Genomic DNA, 15490 nt, shown 5'->3' with positions numbered 1-15490 from the left:
CAAATGGGCCTAAATGGGCCGGGCCTAAATGGGCTAACAATATAAATTAATAAACTGTTTTTTTATAAAATAAATATATAAAAAAATTAAAGTCTCCCAAATAAAAAGATTAAGTTATTACATAACAATTAAACTTCGAATAGTTCAATAGTCTCAGATTTGTCAACCACAACCTCAACAAAAATGTTATATTGTTACTAAACCCTTACTAAACAATTCAACTTCCAATTATCTCATTTTCAGATTCACTGTCAACCTCTCCATCTCCACTGGATGTCATCCAATCTGGTCTTGTGGCTCTAATGTTCATTAATTCTTCTGCGCATTGCTCTTCTTGTGCTACATCTTGCATCCTTGAATTTGCTAAGGTCCAATCTTTCAAACAAATTAATGCTTCTATTGTATTTGGACTCAATCTTGCCCTCTTCTCAGATACAACTCTACCACCTGCACTAAAAATATATTATGATGCTACAGTGGAAGCTGGAACAGTTAGTAAATCACGAGCCATAAGGGAAACAATAGGATATAATGATTTATTGCCTTTCCACCAACCCAAAAGACTAAATTGACTATCATCAGCAACCTCTATTGTTGGTAAATCAAGATAAAGTTGTAGCTCAGACGTGGTGGAAGAAGAGGAAGAGGAAGAGGAAGAGGAAGATGAAGATGAAGATGATAGCTTTGCCCTTTTTAAGCCCTGCATAGAGTAATTACGGTTCACAATAGGGATAACTATAGAACCAAGAGTTTGACTCGAGGTGCTAGAAGTTGAAATGGAAGATTCCACATTTTGGGCTACATCAGATATTACACTTCTCTTATATATATATCAAAGAATTGAAATAATAAAGCCTTTAAAGATGAAACTTTTAAGTCAATGGTTGGTTGATCAATACCCATCATCCTTAACCATTCACTAATTGCAAATAATTTAAACCTGGGGTCCATAATAGTAGCAAAGCAAAACACAGTAGGAAACTCTCCCCAATATTTTTCAAATTTTGCTTTCATTTCAGTCAAAGCATCCTTAAAAATAGAAATTTCAGCATATGCAGCAAATAATCCATGAATATCGATTAAACAATTAATAACACGACTCGAAGTAGGATAATACACACTAGAAAATATCTTTGTTGAAGAATGAAAGATTTGTAAAAACTCACTAACAAGGTGAGCTATTGCCCAATCTTCTTCACTAGGAACTTGCAAATTGCAAGAACGTGATTCATTTACCTTTAGAACATACCTATGCAAAGGGGCTTTATATTTTATAGCTACACATAAAAGCTCATAGGTGGAATTCCACCTATGAGGCACATCATTGTCTATATTTTTCTTTCCCATATTGAAATCACTACAACATTTAACCCAAATTTCATGTCTCTTATTAGAGGAATTCATGCTACGTACAATATCAGTAATTTTATCAATAGATGGAGATAAAACTTTTAGTCCATCCTGTACAATTAAGTTCAATATATGACAACAACAACGTACATGAAACAATTTTTGTTGTACAGAATCAAGCAATAGAGAGGATGGAAGTATACTTGCAGCTTAATTACTGTTTTACCTTTTTCAATTTTGGTAACCCTTTCAAACAAAGACCATACTTTACTTGTTAATCTAGGAGCACTTGAATTTGTCGAGGATGGAGTGGAATCATTTGCAGATTCATTCACAGCTGATTCATTCCCAGGTGACTGACGAGAATTATCCATCTTGATTATCTGAGGAAAGAAGAAGAGAAATAAGTTTACATTTTAGAGTAAAATCATTGCAAAAACCTCCAGTCATGATGACAAAATTAAAAGAATCTAAATTTTTATTTAATCTTGGAGTCCATCATCATGAAGAGCACTTTTGTGCCTTGGATCTCATAAACCCAAAATTGCCCGTGACTAGAAACTTAATAAACAACAAGCTAAGAATGGTCCCCATCCATGATCCATCAAGTAAAAGACTTTTTAAAAAAAAAACCATTGGAAAGAGAAAGTCATTTCCTTTATACCTGAGAGGAGACAGAGAAAGTCGTCAGTGTGGTGGAGGAGAAGTGGAGACCTGTAGAAAGACAGAGATAGTGACGAGAAAAAAGAGTAAGAGTGAGGTACAGGAGAAGTTGATCAGCACATCCATCAATCCATGATCCATCCAACATCCAAAACAAAAAAAAAAACTTAAGAACATTCATCCAACATACAAATAAAAGTTAAGGATTGAGATCGCAGACTTACAGTGCAAATCCAAAAGCTTGGATGGATGTGAGTTTTGGTTGAAAACTAGAGCTGGAGAGGAAATTGTTTTCTTCAACAGAGTGTGCGGCGCAGAAGAGAAAGTGAGATGAAGGCTTGAGAAAATGTTAGGGTTAATGACTTGTCTTGTTATATATACTAGCCTCTTTGCACGCACTTCCGTGCTTGCGAGATGCTTTTTTTTAAAAAGTTTAAATTTATTTTAGAATTAAAAAAGATAATGGGTAGTTATGTTCCATAAAAATAGGATTCATTATCTGATTTTTCTTTTAATTTTAATTTTTTAAAATATGAAAACGTGTGAATTTACCATATTATCCTCATTTAATTAATAATTTCAATTCTTAATGTTTGCATTAACTAAGGGCATTTTCTGGTATTTTGAATGTTTCACCATTCTATGCCTTTTGCTTTATATATATATATATATATATATATGGGAAAACATTACCGTTGTAATTACTACACCCGTTATAACTCCACTCCACCCACACCCACTAAAATAAATTATAATTATAATTATACATTATAATCATGGGCCAAGTGGGCTGGGCTTTGATTGGCCAAACGGGCCGGATTTTTATGGGCTTCTCTGGGCCGGGCCTATGGGCCGGGCTAGGCTTTAGACCCCTTAGCCCAAGCCTAGCCCACTCTTTGATGGGCCGGGCTGGCCCATGACCCATAACGGGCCGGGCTGGGCTTTTTCTCGATGGGCTGGGCGGGGCTCCATGGGCCCCCGAGCCCGCGGGCCAAATGATGATCCCTCGGGCGAGAGTAATTATTTTTTTTTTTTTTTTTTTTTTGGGAGAGTGCCAAATTTTAACCCAAATAAAAATGTGGGTTTATGAAAGCTGTTTCTTATGTTTCTCCCATAAAACTCATATTTTCTGAAAAACCCTTTGAACATGTCCCTCCCCAAATCTCTCTACACCCTCCTTGCCCATCACTTCTCCACTGCCACCAAAACCACCACAAGGCTCCCTAAACTCTCCAATGTCCCCCACAAGTACAAGTCCGAAGCCGTCGAGCGCGCCCAGAAGGTCCTCACCGACTACCTCCACGCCACCAGGGGCTTCTCCTTCCCATCCGCCGAGCACATTAGCAAGAACTGCCGCTTCTCCCTCACCAATATCATCAAAAGGGTCGATTTTTCGGTCCCGAGTTTCTCAAATCGCATCCAGAGGTTCCTCAGGTACCACCCCATCAATGAATTTGAGTTTTTCTTTGAAAGCATTGGCATAGATTACAGTCAAGTTTGTCACTTTGTGCCTCCCAACAAGTACTTCCTCTCTGAAGATGGGACTGTTTTGGATGCTGCTTGTGAACTTTCTGCATTTGGGTTTCCTTGGAATATGTTAGGGAAGTTGTATGAGGAGGAGCTTTCTATTTTTAGTGAGAGTTCAAAGGTGTTAAAAGCTAGGCTTAGTAGGTTTAAGGAATATGGATTTGGTAATCATTCAGTTGTGGGTATGTGCCTGGCTTTCCCGTATTTGTTGAGCCTGGAGGGTGATCTGGGTGGTGATATTGTGGCATTGTTTGATGATTTGAAAAGGGTTTTTGTGGAGTTTGATATTGAAAATTCTGCTGAGGGAAATTTGGAGTCTTGGTATGAGCTTTGTAAGAAAGTTCGGGTGTTTTACGATTTGGGTTGTGAGAATGGGAAGATAGGGGAATTTCTGGGTAGGAGGAAAGATGTTTTTCTTGAATGCCCAGCAGAGGTTTTGTTCCAGAAAGCGAAGTACTTTTGTAAGTTTGGTGTTAGGAAGGAGGATGTAGGTTTGTTGCTTCTTCAAAGTCCAGAGATTTTAAACCTTGATCTGGAAACACCGGTGATATCAGCATTGGGATTGTTGAAACATTTCGGATTCGACATGAAAGAATTAGAGGCTGTGAGTGAAAAATACCCTCATGCGATGGGAAGAAATAAAATGGCAAATTTACCACATCTAGTGAGGGCTCTGGATCTTCATGAATGGTTCTTCACTAAGATTAAGAATGAACATCAATTGTTAGCTAATTATGTTATCAGTGATTTTGATGAAGACATTGCGGAAGAATTTAGTGATGGATTGGAGAGGATCCAATCTTCGTCAACACCCATTCATACAATGACAAAATTGAATTTCTTGCATGGCATTGGGTTTGGAGAGAACCCTTTGACTCTACCGGTCCTAGCCCGTTTGCATGGCAGAAGCAGTGAGCTACAAAAGCGGTTTGATAGCCTTCTTTCTACAGGCATTGAATTCTCAAAGCTTTGTTTGATGATAAGAACAGCACCGAAGATCCTGAATCAGAGCCCAGAATCTCTAGAAGCGAAAGTAAAATTTATTAGCGAGGAAATGAAACCCTCTTTGGAGTACCTCAATATTTTTCCAGCATTTTTGTGTTTTGACTTAGAGAACCGGATCAAGCCCAGATATAGATTTTATGTTTGGCTCAAAGAGAAGGGATTGTATTCTAAAAGCTACTCTATAGCCAGCATAATTGCTACCAGTGAAAAGAAATTTGTAGCGCGGGTTTTTGGAATTCACCCAGCTGCTCCAAAACATTGGTTTGAGTGTTTCTCATACAGAAAATCTTTTAATACTTGTCTGGAGGCATCTCTCGCATAGACTACAGCTTGTTGTATAAATGAACTACGTAGAATATGATTATTACCTTTGGATTTGGACTTCCAACACGGTGATGATAAGGATACCATTAGGAAATTGTCAAGATTAAACCTTCTGTGATTGATCCATTGTGAGAGACTTGTAGATGTTTATCTGATTTTCAAGTAATGATAACATTAGATAGTTTCTGGTTCTCAGCCACTGTGCTGGTGTTTGACCTTTTTCTTATCATAATCCTTAAACTTATAATCTTAATGTAGAGGAGCAAGTGAAGTGATAATGATTCATATTATTGAAAGTAAGTTTTGTTTTGTGCCTTCTAAATATTATCATTGCCATGTGATTCTGGCTACATGCTTTATGTTTGTGTCTAGATTTCTTGATATGTTTATCAAAATCAGCAGCATGATTTCATTTCTTGTTTCAAGTCATTGAGGTGCATTTGGGCATATGCCAAAACCCTATTTTCTCAGTGCAAGCCTCAAGCAATTCTCATCAAATTAGTGTGGCAATTGGAATTGAATCTATATCGTTGAAACAAAGTGCTGTTTGTTTGTTGTACACATGTGTTCTGTTACTATTCCTGTTGAATTACTGCTGGATGTAGTCTCAGGTATTTCTAGAAAAGTGATTTTTTAAGCACATGTACACCCATTTATCCATTCTGAAACTTGGAAAGGGGTTTTGCTTATCCATGCTGCATTTGTCTTCTCTTTTGTGTTCCATTCCCATTTTTTCCAATTCAGTGTATTTTGTTCACAATGTGTTTTCAGCACCAGCTACCAGTTGGAGGATGGAGCTTTTGTTGAACATGTTTATGTCACTATTAATGGAACAGGGCTGCAATGTTTGAGGTCAGCCTCCATGGGAGTCGTTCAAGCCAAGCCGGTAAGTAGAAAGAAGCTTTAGTAGGTGGTCGAAGCTTATGGCCATCTTGATCAATGGTCTTTGTTTAATTTTAAAAGCCTTATTCTTGCTTATTTGAAGCGCAGTTTCCATATTCTTTAAAGTTAAACTTAGACCACAGTAGTCAGGAAATAGAGGACCTCTTCTAGAGGGGAAAACTGAGGCTATAGGAGAGTGGGAGGCCTTCCTGTTGGCAGAAGCTCGGAACTGGTCTGCTCTCCTCGTCGAACGTATTCATGTTCCAGTATGCCGATCAATTAACAAGGGTTCCCTTCAGTTTTTTAGGAGGCTGGAAGGAAGGTGTTAATATTTGAACACAAGCCTGCATGAACATGCATCTTGTACAATATGATGATTACCTGGTATTCTTAGAACAGTCAACCAGCTTATTTTGTACAATGTCTCTGCTCACTCAACTCAAAAACACTTCACCAAGCAAGAAGTTTGAAAGTAGGGAAAGAGAGGAATCTAAGAAGACAAGAAGATTTGGGCTATGCTTTAAAAGAAGATTTGGGCCTGTTAACTTTGGAAGGCTCTGCATATAAGGGGAACAAAAAAAAATATACAAGCAGAAGAACATGATTTAATTTTTTGACCTAAAAAGGACATTATTCAATTTTAAACTTGTTCAGTAATTGAATAAGAAAAGTTATTGATTTACATATGCAACATAGATTACCCATAAATATCTAGTTCCCAGCAATCCTGTTCTTCATGTTGTCTTTGTTTTAAATCAAGAAAATATTACTTTATTGGTAGGTCTTGTAATAGAGAGGTGTCCTGTTACACCAAATTTATGTATAAAGTTACAGGGAGTTAAATAGATCTCTTTTGGGTTTTGGATCCTAATACAAAACTAGTCAGGGTTTGACGTCTTACATGATGCAATAGAATCTATGTTAGGCAGGGGTTGAATTAGATGACAATTGCTCTAATGGAAAAGAGGTTGCTGATATTGGAATGGTGAGAAAATTTCTCAACCCATAGTTTTCTTTCTTAAAAAAGAAGAAATGACACTATAATACTGAAGTGGTAAGCCAGTGGTATTCGCCGAATTTCAAACCGTTTACCTTTTAAGTCCCCTGAAAAATGAACAAAATACTAGTTATGTTTTTTGGTTATGTGATTGTAGTCAAAGAGACCAATTCATTATTCCTTATAAATACTAAAATAAATATTATTTTTGGTCGAAAATACTAAAATAATTATAAGAATAATTAAATACTAGCCTCTCCGCACGCGTTTTAGCGCTTGCAAGAGGCTTTTTTTTTAAAACTTTTAAATTTATTTTAGAATTAAAAAATATAATGGGTAGTTGTGTTCCATAAAAATAGGATTTATTATCTAATTTTTCGTTTAATTTTAGTTTTTTTAAATATAAAAAAGTGTGAATTACCATATTATTCTTATTTAATTAATAATTTTAATTCTTAATATTTAGATTAACCAATGGCATTTTCTGATATTTTGAATATTTCACCATTCTCTGCCTTTTGCTTTATATATATATATATATATATATATATAATTTTATAAGCTAGCCTCAAACTATGTCATTCAAGACTTCCATTCAATTATTATATTTTCAGGTAAATTTCTAATACTAAACCCAAAGACAAAAAAATTCTGAAGATAAATCCAATTTCTTTATCATTTTTGAGATCATAGGTGGTGGGTCCCAAACATACAAGGCAACTCTCCTCTTGAAATGGATATTTTGACTTCATAAAGAAGTATTTTAGGTACTTTGTTTTAGGTCCTTGAAGGGGACCAATCTAAAATAAAGCCCCACCGAAAAAGACAGATTAGCAAAACCGTGAAATGGAAACAAACATAAAGGTTCCAGGTGGACCCATCGCAGGGCCCATATTTTGCCATCTCATCTCTGCATGGTGTCCACGAGTCATATGATATCCCTACAAGCAGTCAAACGTAATCTTTTTCCTTAATTTTTTTTTTTTCCAAATGGGATTTTATTACCAAAGGGAAAAAAAAAAAAAAAAAGCTTCCTTTGTTTTTCCATTTTAACTTTTATTTCCAAAAAGAAAAAAAAAGTTTGTTACTTTTTCCATCTTGGATAAGAAGAAAAGGATTTGGACGTCTTTTTACCATTTCCTTATATGCAATGAACAACTTGGTCCAAAGTGTTCCCCCAAAAATGGATTGTACAAATTTAACATGACAATATTTTACATACATAATTGATGCAAAAACCATCTAGATTCTGAAATTAATTGCTATACCTAATTTTTCCAGACGAGAAATTGAATGAGGAGACAAAAATTTGAATCTAAAGGGCAATGCGATATTTAACTTTATTTTTTATTTTCATTTGATCTTTAATTTTCCCAGATTCCGTCCCCAAAACAAGTTACATTTCACTAACACAAAAACTTCCTATAAATATTTTAAAATGTAAGGAATAATAACCATTGACAATGTAAAATTTTAAGGGTAATTTCTTTCTTTCTTGTGATTAACAATAATTAAACACCTATCCTCGACTAGGGTTTAGAATTGAGAAGCCTTAACCTATATATTTTTTTCTTTATGAATGTGCTTATAAATTTTTAATTATTGATACTACACAGTAAATTTAATTTAAGCATGATTAAATACGTGCTTATTGTCGAATTACCGGCTTACCAAGTTAATCTCAACGACCTAGTAACTTACTAATGAACATTAGGGTTAGAAGTGCATCCGAAATTATGTTTAACCACATTATACATATGGAAGGACTTTCAAAAAATCGGCGGAGTGCATAGGATTTCTTTTAAATTATGTTTAACCACGTGATTATGTTTTTTTTTTTTCAATCGTAAAAAAAAAGATAAGTCAATTTGGTGATGCAAAAATACAAGAAAATGAGAGGGGCATTATAGGCACAAGACACAAAAGAACAAACAAGAAAAGAATCCATGTATGCTTCTTCCAGAAACAGTAGGATCATAACTGCTCTTCCTCTTTCTGAAAACCAGGCACTCTCCCTCTTCCCCAAGCCACTCCTCTCTTTTTCTCTGTCAACCTATAAATTGTCTCAATGCCAAAACCACTGAAACCCCACCACTGCAAGCACCTTCTCTGATTCTACTCAGTCTCGGTGAGGCAGTGCAAGCCAACCCATTTTCATGGTGTTCAATTCAGTCTCTTCCCGCCCCGAAACCATACCCGAGCCCGCCCCGAAACCCGATTCCATGGCCTCCATTGTGCCTTCCAAGTCTCTTGTCCACCAAGCCCAAAACCATGGCCTCCCTTTGCCCCAGTTGAAATGGGCCATGAGCAACAACACCACCACCACCACCAAAAGCAACGAAACCAACAAGACCAGCGCGAAAAGCAGCGAAAATAACAACCCTTCTCTGCAACTGAGCAGCAACACCAAATTCGCACAGCTTGACCCGGTAGCTAAGCAGCCCGAGCCCAAGTTCTGCAATGTCGAAAAAGAAGCCGACCCACTTCCCGCCACGGAAGTGATCGACGGCCCGGAGACCCAGAAGCCAAAATCGACGGCTGAGGATAAGAAATCGAAGATTTGCATCCGGATTCGGAGCAAAGAAAAGGCTGCTGTGGTGCCTGAGCCTGAACCTGAACCTGAACAAGTAAATGAAAAAGAGAGCTCTGTTGCTGCTGCTTTAGCAGCGCTGGAGGATGAAGAGACGATTCAGAAGACTTGGAATCTCAGGCCCAGGAGACCGGTGCCTAAGGCCAATGGTCGTGCTGGTGCATTGAAGACTGGTGCACCGCTGGTGCAGCAGAACAAAACCCAGGTGGCTGGGGGCTCTTCTAAAGCTGGAGCCAAAGATGCTCAAAAGGACAATAAACTGAAGATATCGGTTTCTTTAACAAAAGAAGAGATTGAGGAGGACATTTTTATTATGACTGGAGCCAGGCCATCCAGGCGCCCAAAGAAGAGAGCTAAGAATGTGCAGAAACAGCTTGATGTCTGTATTGTTGAATTTAATTTGAGTTTTTTTTTTTCCTTCTTTTCAGCTGGGGTTGGTTAATTTTAAAAAGTTTTTGAGGTTTTGGGAAGGGTTTTGTGTGATTATGTCTTTTGGGGTCATTAGGGTTTTGAATTGCTTGGTATTTGATGTGGTTTTGTTTGTTTTGCAGCATCTGTTTCCTGGGTTGTGGCTGAATTCAGTATCTACCAATTCCTACCAGGTTCCTGAAACTCCATTGAAGGTGAAATCTTATGAATCCTTTGGTTTGTTTTCAGTAGATTGATTTGTAAGTTTTGATTTGCGTGTAATGTGCAAAACATATATTAATCTTAATTGGTTGCTGTTTGACTTGTTATGTGAAACAGAGAATTTGAATGTGCTGCTTTCAGGATTAGATGGGATGAGGCTGCTGTTAGTTAAATGTTTGGTGGTGATTTTGAAGACTTGTGAACTGCTCTAAACATTTTGAACACAGAAGGTATAACAATGATAGATCTGAGAAGGTGAAAGGATAATACAGATGTATCATGTTTTTGTCTTTTCGTAAGAAGGTCAATGAATAGTCGGAAGAGCTGTACCATTTTAGCTGTTATGAGTAGTTGCAGATGTACATAGGGTTTATGAGTTATCAGTTATCGGCTACAAGTTGGACGAATAAAGCATAATAACAAAATCAAATTTAGACATTGTCTTTTTCCTTGAATTGGAAATGGTTTAATGCAGTTTCTTTTTTCATGCTAGTTCACAAGATTTTATTTGTTGCTAGTTGAGGCGATTGGGATTTATATCGTAGACCAAAATTGGAAATGCACACGTGTTTTTGATTTATATGCGTGTCGCCTTTATGCTCTTTCTTAATCAATACTTGTTGAGCAGCAAAGTTTTGTGTGCTAACTGTTACTCGATTTGAATGACGTGTTATACTGCTAGCGAGCACACACTTCTCTTTCCTATTAGAGGTGTCCATGCACCATGCACACATAATTTCTTTCTGATTACTAGAAAGTATAGGCACTCAAATAAAAAAAGGAGAATTCAAAGTGGGGGAGGAGGATGGGGTTGATATTGTAGGAATTAGATTGGAAACAGAAGTGCAGAGGGGAGAAAGACAGAAAGACAGAAATGCAGGGTAGGTGTGAGATAAGATGTTGGAGATTCTAAACTTCAAGCTAGTATGCAGTATTTTTCATCTGCTTGTATCCAGATATATAATTTCATTGATAGAAAATAAGCAGTACTGAGATTAGAAGAGGGTTCCGCTTAGAATTATGGAGATTGTGGTTTAATAGTACGCAGTGCAGTGTTTACCTTTTTGTTTGTACTTCAAGGGTGTGACTATGCTAGTGCTATGCATAGTTTCAGCTTAACTAAACACATAAACGTTGATGAGTTATGCGCTCTTAGATGGGTTGATAACCATATACAAGTCATTATTGGTAATGGTGAAAGATATCGACACTGAAATTGAGACATAAGGAAGCTGGGCAGTTCAAGAAGCTCACCTTAATTAATGAATAACTTTATACGTGCGCTCGGACACTCACATATACGAGTAATTTTTGAGTGTTCCCGGTACACCACGTGGTTGGTGTACCATCCAATAGACGGAAGACATATGGAATATGTCCAATGCAGTCCGCCACATGTCATAAGAAGAAATGCAGTAGGTTGGATAATAAATCCACATGTTCTATGTTTATTGGATGGTACACCAGACACGTGGTGTACCTGGAACATTTAAAAATTTCTCCACATATACACACACAAATGAAAAGTAGAGGGTGGGAATGTAGATGTTCAACTAAACAAAATAAATAGAGGGATGGAGATGTGTTATTGGGGGAAATTAGATCCTAGAATTGAAGACGCAAGAGTTGGAGTTGTGAATGGTATATATGAGATGAGTTGTTCCTGGTTGAGACTCAAGTTGAATCCATAAAGCTCTATAGTTTCTAACATCTCGTCTTGTAATGCAAGTGATTAAATGGTTTTAAGAGTATTGTGCTAAATTGGAAAAATGTTTTGTTCTGTAGTTATTACATGGTTATTGATTTTTAATAGCCCTCTTGAAGAACAGCTATTTATTGCTTGAATATTGATTCAACAGTTGAGATTTTTTTAGCACTTCCATTACAAGAAGATTTTGTTCAGGATTATTTTATTTGAAGCTAGTGGTTTTATATCACAAGGTGCATTGCCTTTCATTTTTACTTGAATTGTGCTTGAGTTTCATGCACTGCATTAGCAGTCTCTCAAGCTTGCAGAATGTGCAACTCAAAGTAACTAATGAAAGCATTTTTTCATACTTACCCCTTTAGTAAAAGGAGTAATTGGATGCCTTTTGTTGGAATTACAGTAAGTTGACATGCCCATGATTTCGAAGCAGTTAAGAAGCGTTAGTTTCATGTAAGGATATATATGAATATCCTGTTGCAATGACATTCAAATTTTCGTTGTGACAAATTTTCTTTTTCTGTTTCACAATGTCAGATCTGACATTTCCTTGGTTGGCAAGTGCATCCTTTGAGATTCCTGATATTTTATGTACCTATGAGCTTCATACACCCTACTTTAAATTTAGGCCATTCTCATTATCCTACTGGAAAAATAAAAATATCCTACCTCCTGTACTTGTGTCTAGCATTAGACCTATCTTCAGAATCCAGGACTAGTAACGCATAGATCTCTCTCTCTCTCTCTCTCTCTCTCTCTCTCTCTCTCTCTCTCTCTCTCTCTCTCTCTCTCTCTCTCTTATATATATATTTTCTTCAAGAAGGTAATTGTTTTGTTAATAATGTTACAAGAACAAAAAGAGCAAGTGGCCTTAAATCTGCTCTGTGGCTGAATATTTCTGGAGCTGCAACCATGGTCAGTGATAGCTTCATATGCAAATTGGTTATGATTCTTTCATCAGTCATCTGATTTCTCTATTCACGTCTGTGGTCCTCCGTGGCAACATCTTCATTTACGTTTGATATGTGCTAGCTTTGCAGACAGTTAAAATGAAGTTCATCTATTTTATTTTATTTTACATTGTGTTGCTTAGATTTGGGTCCATCTGGACTTAAATTGCCTTGTGTGTTAAATATCAAATTAAGTGCTTAATTGCATTCTAGTGTTTTTGAAAGTTTTAAACCATTGGCGTGTCAAATTAGTCTTGGTACTGTGGATCACTAATTCGTTTTCGGAGTCATATAGTCACTGAAGACCATAAATTCTAGTTTTTCGGTCTGATAATTCATGTAGCTGTAGTGTTTCAAGCATATTCTCGTATGTGCATTCAATGTTCTATTTTTTGGGGATCAAATTCTAATTCAGCTCTTGTTTTAGACTAGAGAAACAAAAAATCTAAATTTGGCAATTATTGTATATACAGAAAAGTAAGCAGCAGCTGCCCTATAAGGAGCCATACATGCCTCAGTGGGTTGATGCTCATGTTTTCTCACTGAAGCTTCACCTTCTTTTTGACCTTACAGATTGAGCATACTGCATTGTAAACGTGCTTGCACAATCCTCAGGGTGCATCTGGGCTTGCTTCCTATGAAGAACTGACCTAGCTACCCAATGTGGGTTTCTCCCTCCAAAGGCTGCATCAGAGCCAGACACCTGTAACTTCATGGGAGAGGCAACCCTGGCATCCACAATTTGGAGGTTAATGGTAATAAGGAATACACAGACACACACATAGTAAATTGGTTTAAAATGTATCATTACTTGATTACAACATGCATAACACTTTTTTGGTTGCATATTTCGTCAAAGGACCTGCCTGCAAACCTCTGTTTATTTAGATGTTTTCTTGGAAATAATGTTTGATTGGTCACATGCCTATCATGCCATAAAACCGCCTGCAGAATCTTTGTTATCAAACTTTTTCTTCAAAATTTCTGATCGCATGGTTGTTTTGTTTGTTCAATTACATACTTTTTGCTACATATTATTCAAATTTTATCCTGTACTGAAAGCTTTATTTAGATCCACATAATTAAGAACAGTCACAAATTTTCTATTTGTCAATTTTGTCATAGTTTCAATCTGAATAATGTCAACCATGCAATTTGTGTAAATATCTAATACTATTAACCTAATTGCTCAAAAAGAAAAAGAAAAACCTCCACATGTCTGCAATGAAATCGTAGTTTGACATAACATTTATGCTTAGGTCATCCCTTCTAGAACCAGTGCCATGACCATGTGAGCAACTTGTGGCTACCGTCATCTAAAAGAATTTTTGTCTTATTCAACATGTATACTTTTGTTTTTACCGAGTATTCTTTTAAGTTGCTACACTTGTACTATGTGAACAAGGTAGATGACAAAATTGCTACTTGTTTTTTAACTAAATATATATTCTTCTGTTCATAATGGTTTACAAAATAGATAGAAATAGGTCACTTAAGCAGGAAGGTGTGTAATTATTTTGAGCTGGTGTTTGACATCTGGCGATTATGGAAGATATGAAGTAAGGTACTGTTGAATGGTAGTCTTTCTTTCTCTTTTTATTATTATTTTTATACGACAATTAATCGTAGTCTTGTTGATCCTGGAGAGTTGTTTGTGTGCATGGTAAAGAGTGTTGAGGATTATCATGCTATAACTTGTAAGGCAGTAGAACATTTAGAATCCATTCAAGGGGTTTCTGCTGAGTGAGTTGAGCTGGAGCTGTCTGAGTTCGAGGATTGCTGATGTTAACCTGCAACGCTGCATGGTGTGAGCAATCAGGGGCAACAGTGCGTACAGATAATATTGGGGCTTGACTGTTCTCAGGCGTGTGGAATGCTGCAGCAGTTTTGCAGAGGCTGTGATAGTTTGGAGAGGGGTAGAAGCTTTTCTGATAGCTGGCTGGTTGAAGATTGAGGTTGAGTCCATTGTAAATGTTCCAATAGATCATCTGGAGCGGTCTACATATGGATGCCCGGTTGGAATTCCTAGTGTATGAAATAGAGCAGCAAATATTGTAAGCTCCTGGTGGATTTGTAAACCCTCCTTGCTGGTTAATGCCTTGGAACTTGACCTTGTACCAAAGCCTTGATATATTTCCGTCTTTATCTTTTAATGTACTCCTATCCTTTTGCCCTTAGAAAAAATCACGAGTATTTAATAAGGTGAGTTGCACCAACTAGCTCTAAGTTTTGTAATTTTCTTATCAATGTTAAAAGTGGTTCTAAGTTTATATATCCGATCTCCCGTTGATTAAAAAAGGGTGAGCTACTAGTTAACGAAATTTATTTTTGAACTGTAGGTACAAAAATTCATGCAAAACAAATAGATCCTCTGTTGTACCTTCTTGCAAAACACAAGGGGAAAAGAAGAAGAAGAGCATAGAAAACTCAAGTCATTCCGCAAAAGTAGTCTAATTTGTGAAAACTTGTAGGTCTAGTGGTGCCAAGTATATTTATATTTCTTTCTGTTTTCGGCTCTAGAGTATTTATTTTTATACCCAAACTTAGAGTTCAAATATTTTCCTTATCCTTTGACCTACTTTTTACCAAGAAAATGGGTCCAATTTGTGTGAGGGGTTGTGCTGATTGAAGCAGTACTCATAGGACCAACTAAGGGGCACAATTGAAGCAGCCCTTCCTTAAATTTAATGCCCTCCATCGTTGTGCACAAGGTCTACTGGAATCGACTGAGCGTTCAGGCTGCACAACGTGTATCTTTTCATTTCCATGTTAAAGAAAGAAAAAAAAAAGCATTCTTAACATGTATTTGCTGTAAAGACCAGCCAAAGCTAGCAGCAAGTGGCTTTGAAGCTGAAGATCCAACACTT

At 36.8% G+C, this 15490-nt stretch overlaps 3 protein-coding genes across 6 annotated transcripts; 2 read left to right on the top strand and 1 right to left on the bottom strand.

Annotated features, from left to right (window-relative positions):
• Window positions 1–91: 91 nt before the first annotated feature.
• LOC110761530 (uncharacterized) lies at window positions 92–2337 on the bottom strand. Its single transcript, XM_021964013.2, has 4 exons — window positions 2238–2337; window positions 2015–2064; window positions 1577–1733; window positions 92–447 (listed from the first exon to the last, which is right to left on the bottom strand). The coding sequence occupies exons 3-4, from the start codon at window positions 1722–1724 to the stop codon at window positions 218–220; spliced, it is 378 nt and encodes a 125-aa protein (XP_021819705.2). The 5' UTR covers window positions 1725–1733; window positions 2015–2064; window positions 2238–2337; the 3' UTR covers window positions 92–217.
• Window positions 2338–3132: 795 nt separating this feature from the next.
• SHOT1 (Mitochondrial transcription termination factor family protein) lies at window positions 3133–5634 on the top strand. Its single transcript, XM_021964010.2, has one exon. It carries the CDS (start codon window positions 3161–3163, stop codon window positions 4865–4867), a length of 1707 nt encoding a protein of 568 aa, XP_021819702.1. The 5' UTR covers window positions 3133–3160; the 3' UTR covers window positions 4868–5634.
• A 3072-nt stretch (window positions 5635–8706) lies between these two features.
• Window positions 8707–14776, top strand: LOC110761533 (uncharacterized). 4 transcript variants are annotated; one of them, XR_002527394.2, is made up of 5 exons: window positions 8707–9717; window positions 9890–9961; window positions 10086–10198; window positions 13197–14187; window positions 14293–14776. XR_002527394.2 is itself a non-coding variant. In XM_021964019.2 (3 exons), the coding sequence occupies exons 1-3, from the start codon at window positions 8905–8907 to the stop codon at window positions 10092–10094; spliced, it is 894 nt and encodes a 297-aa protein (XP_021819711.1). In that variant the 5' UTR covers window positions 8707–8904; the 3' UTR covers window positions 10095–10423. The 4 variants fall into 4 exon arrangements, 1 of the variants encoding a protein (XP_021819711.1); XR_002527392.2 differs by having other exon boundaries at window positions 13197–14776; XR_002527393.2 differs by having other exon boundaries at window positions 13097–14776.
• Window positions 14777–15490: the final 714 nt, after the last annotated feature.

The sequence above is a fragment of the Prunus avium genome, chromosome 2, assembly GCF_965620075.1.
Source record: "Prunus avium chromosome 2, drPruAviu1.hap1.1, whole genome shotgun sequence".
NCBI classification, from domain to species: domain Eukaryota; kingdom Viridiplantae; phylum Streptophyta; class Magnoliopsida; order Rosales; family Rosaceae; genus Prunus; species Prunus avium.
This window is presented reverse-complemented; position numbering and strand designations above follow the sequence as displayed.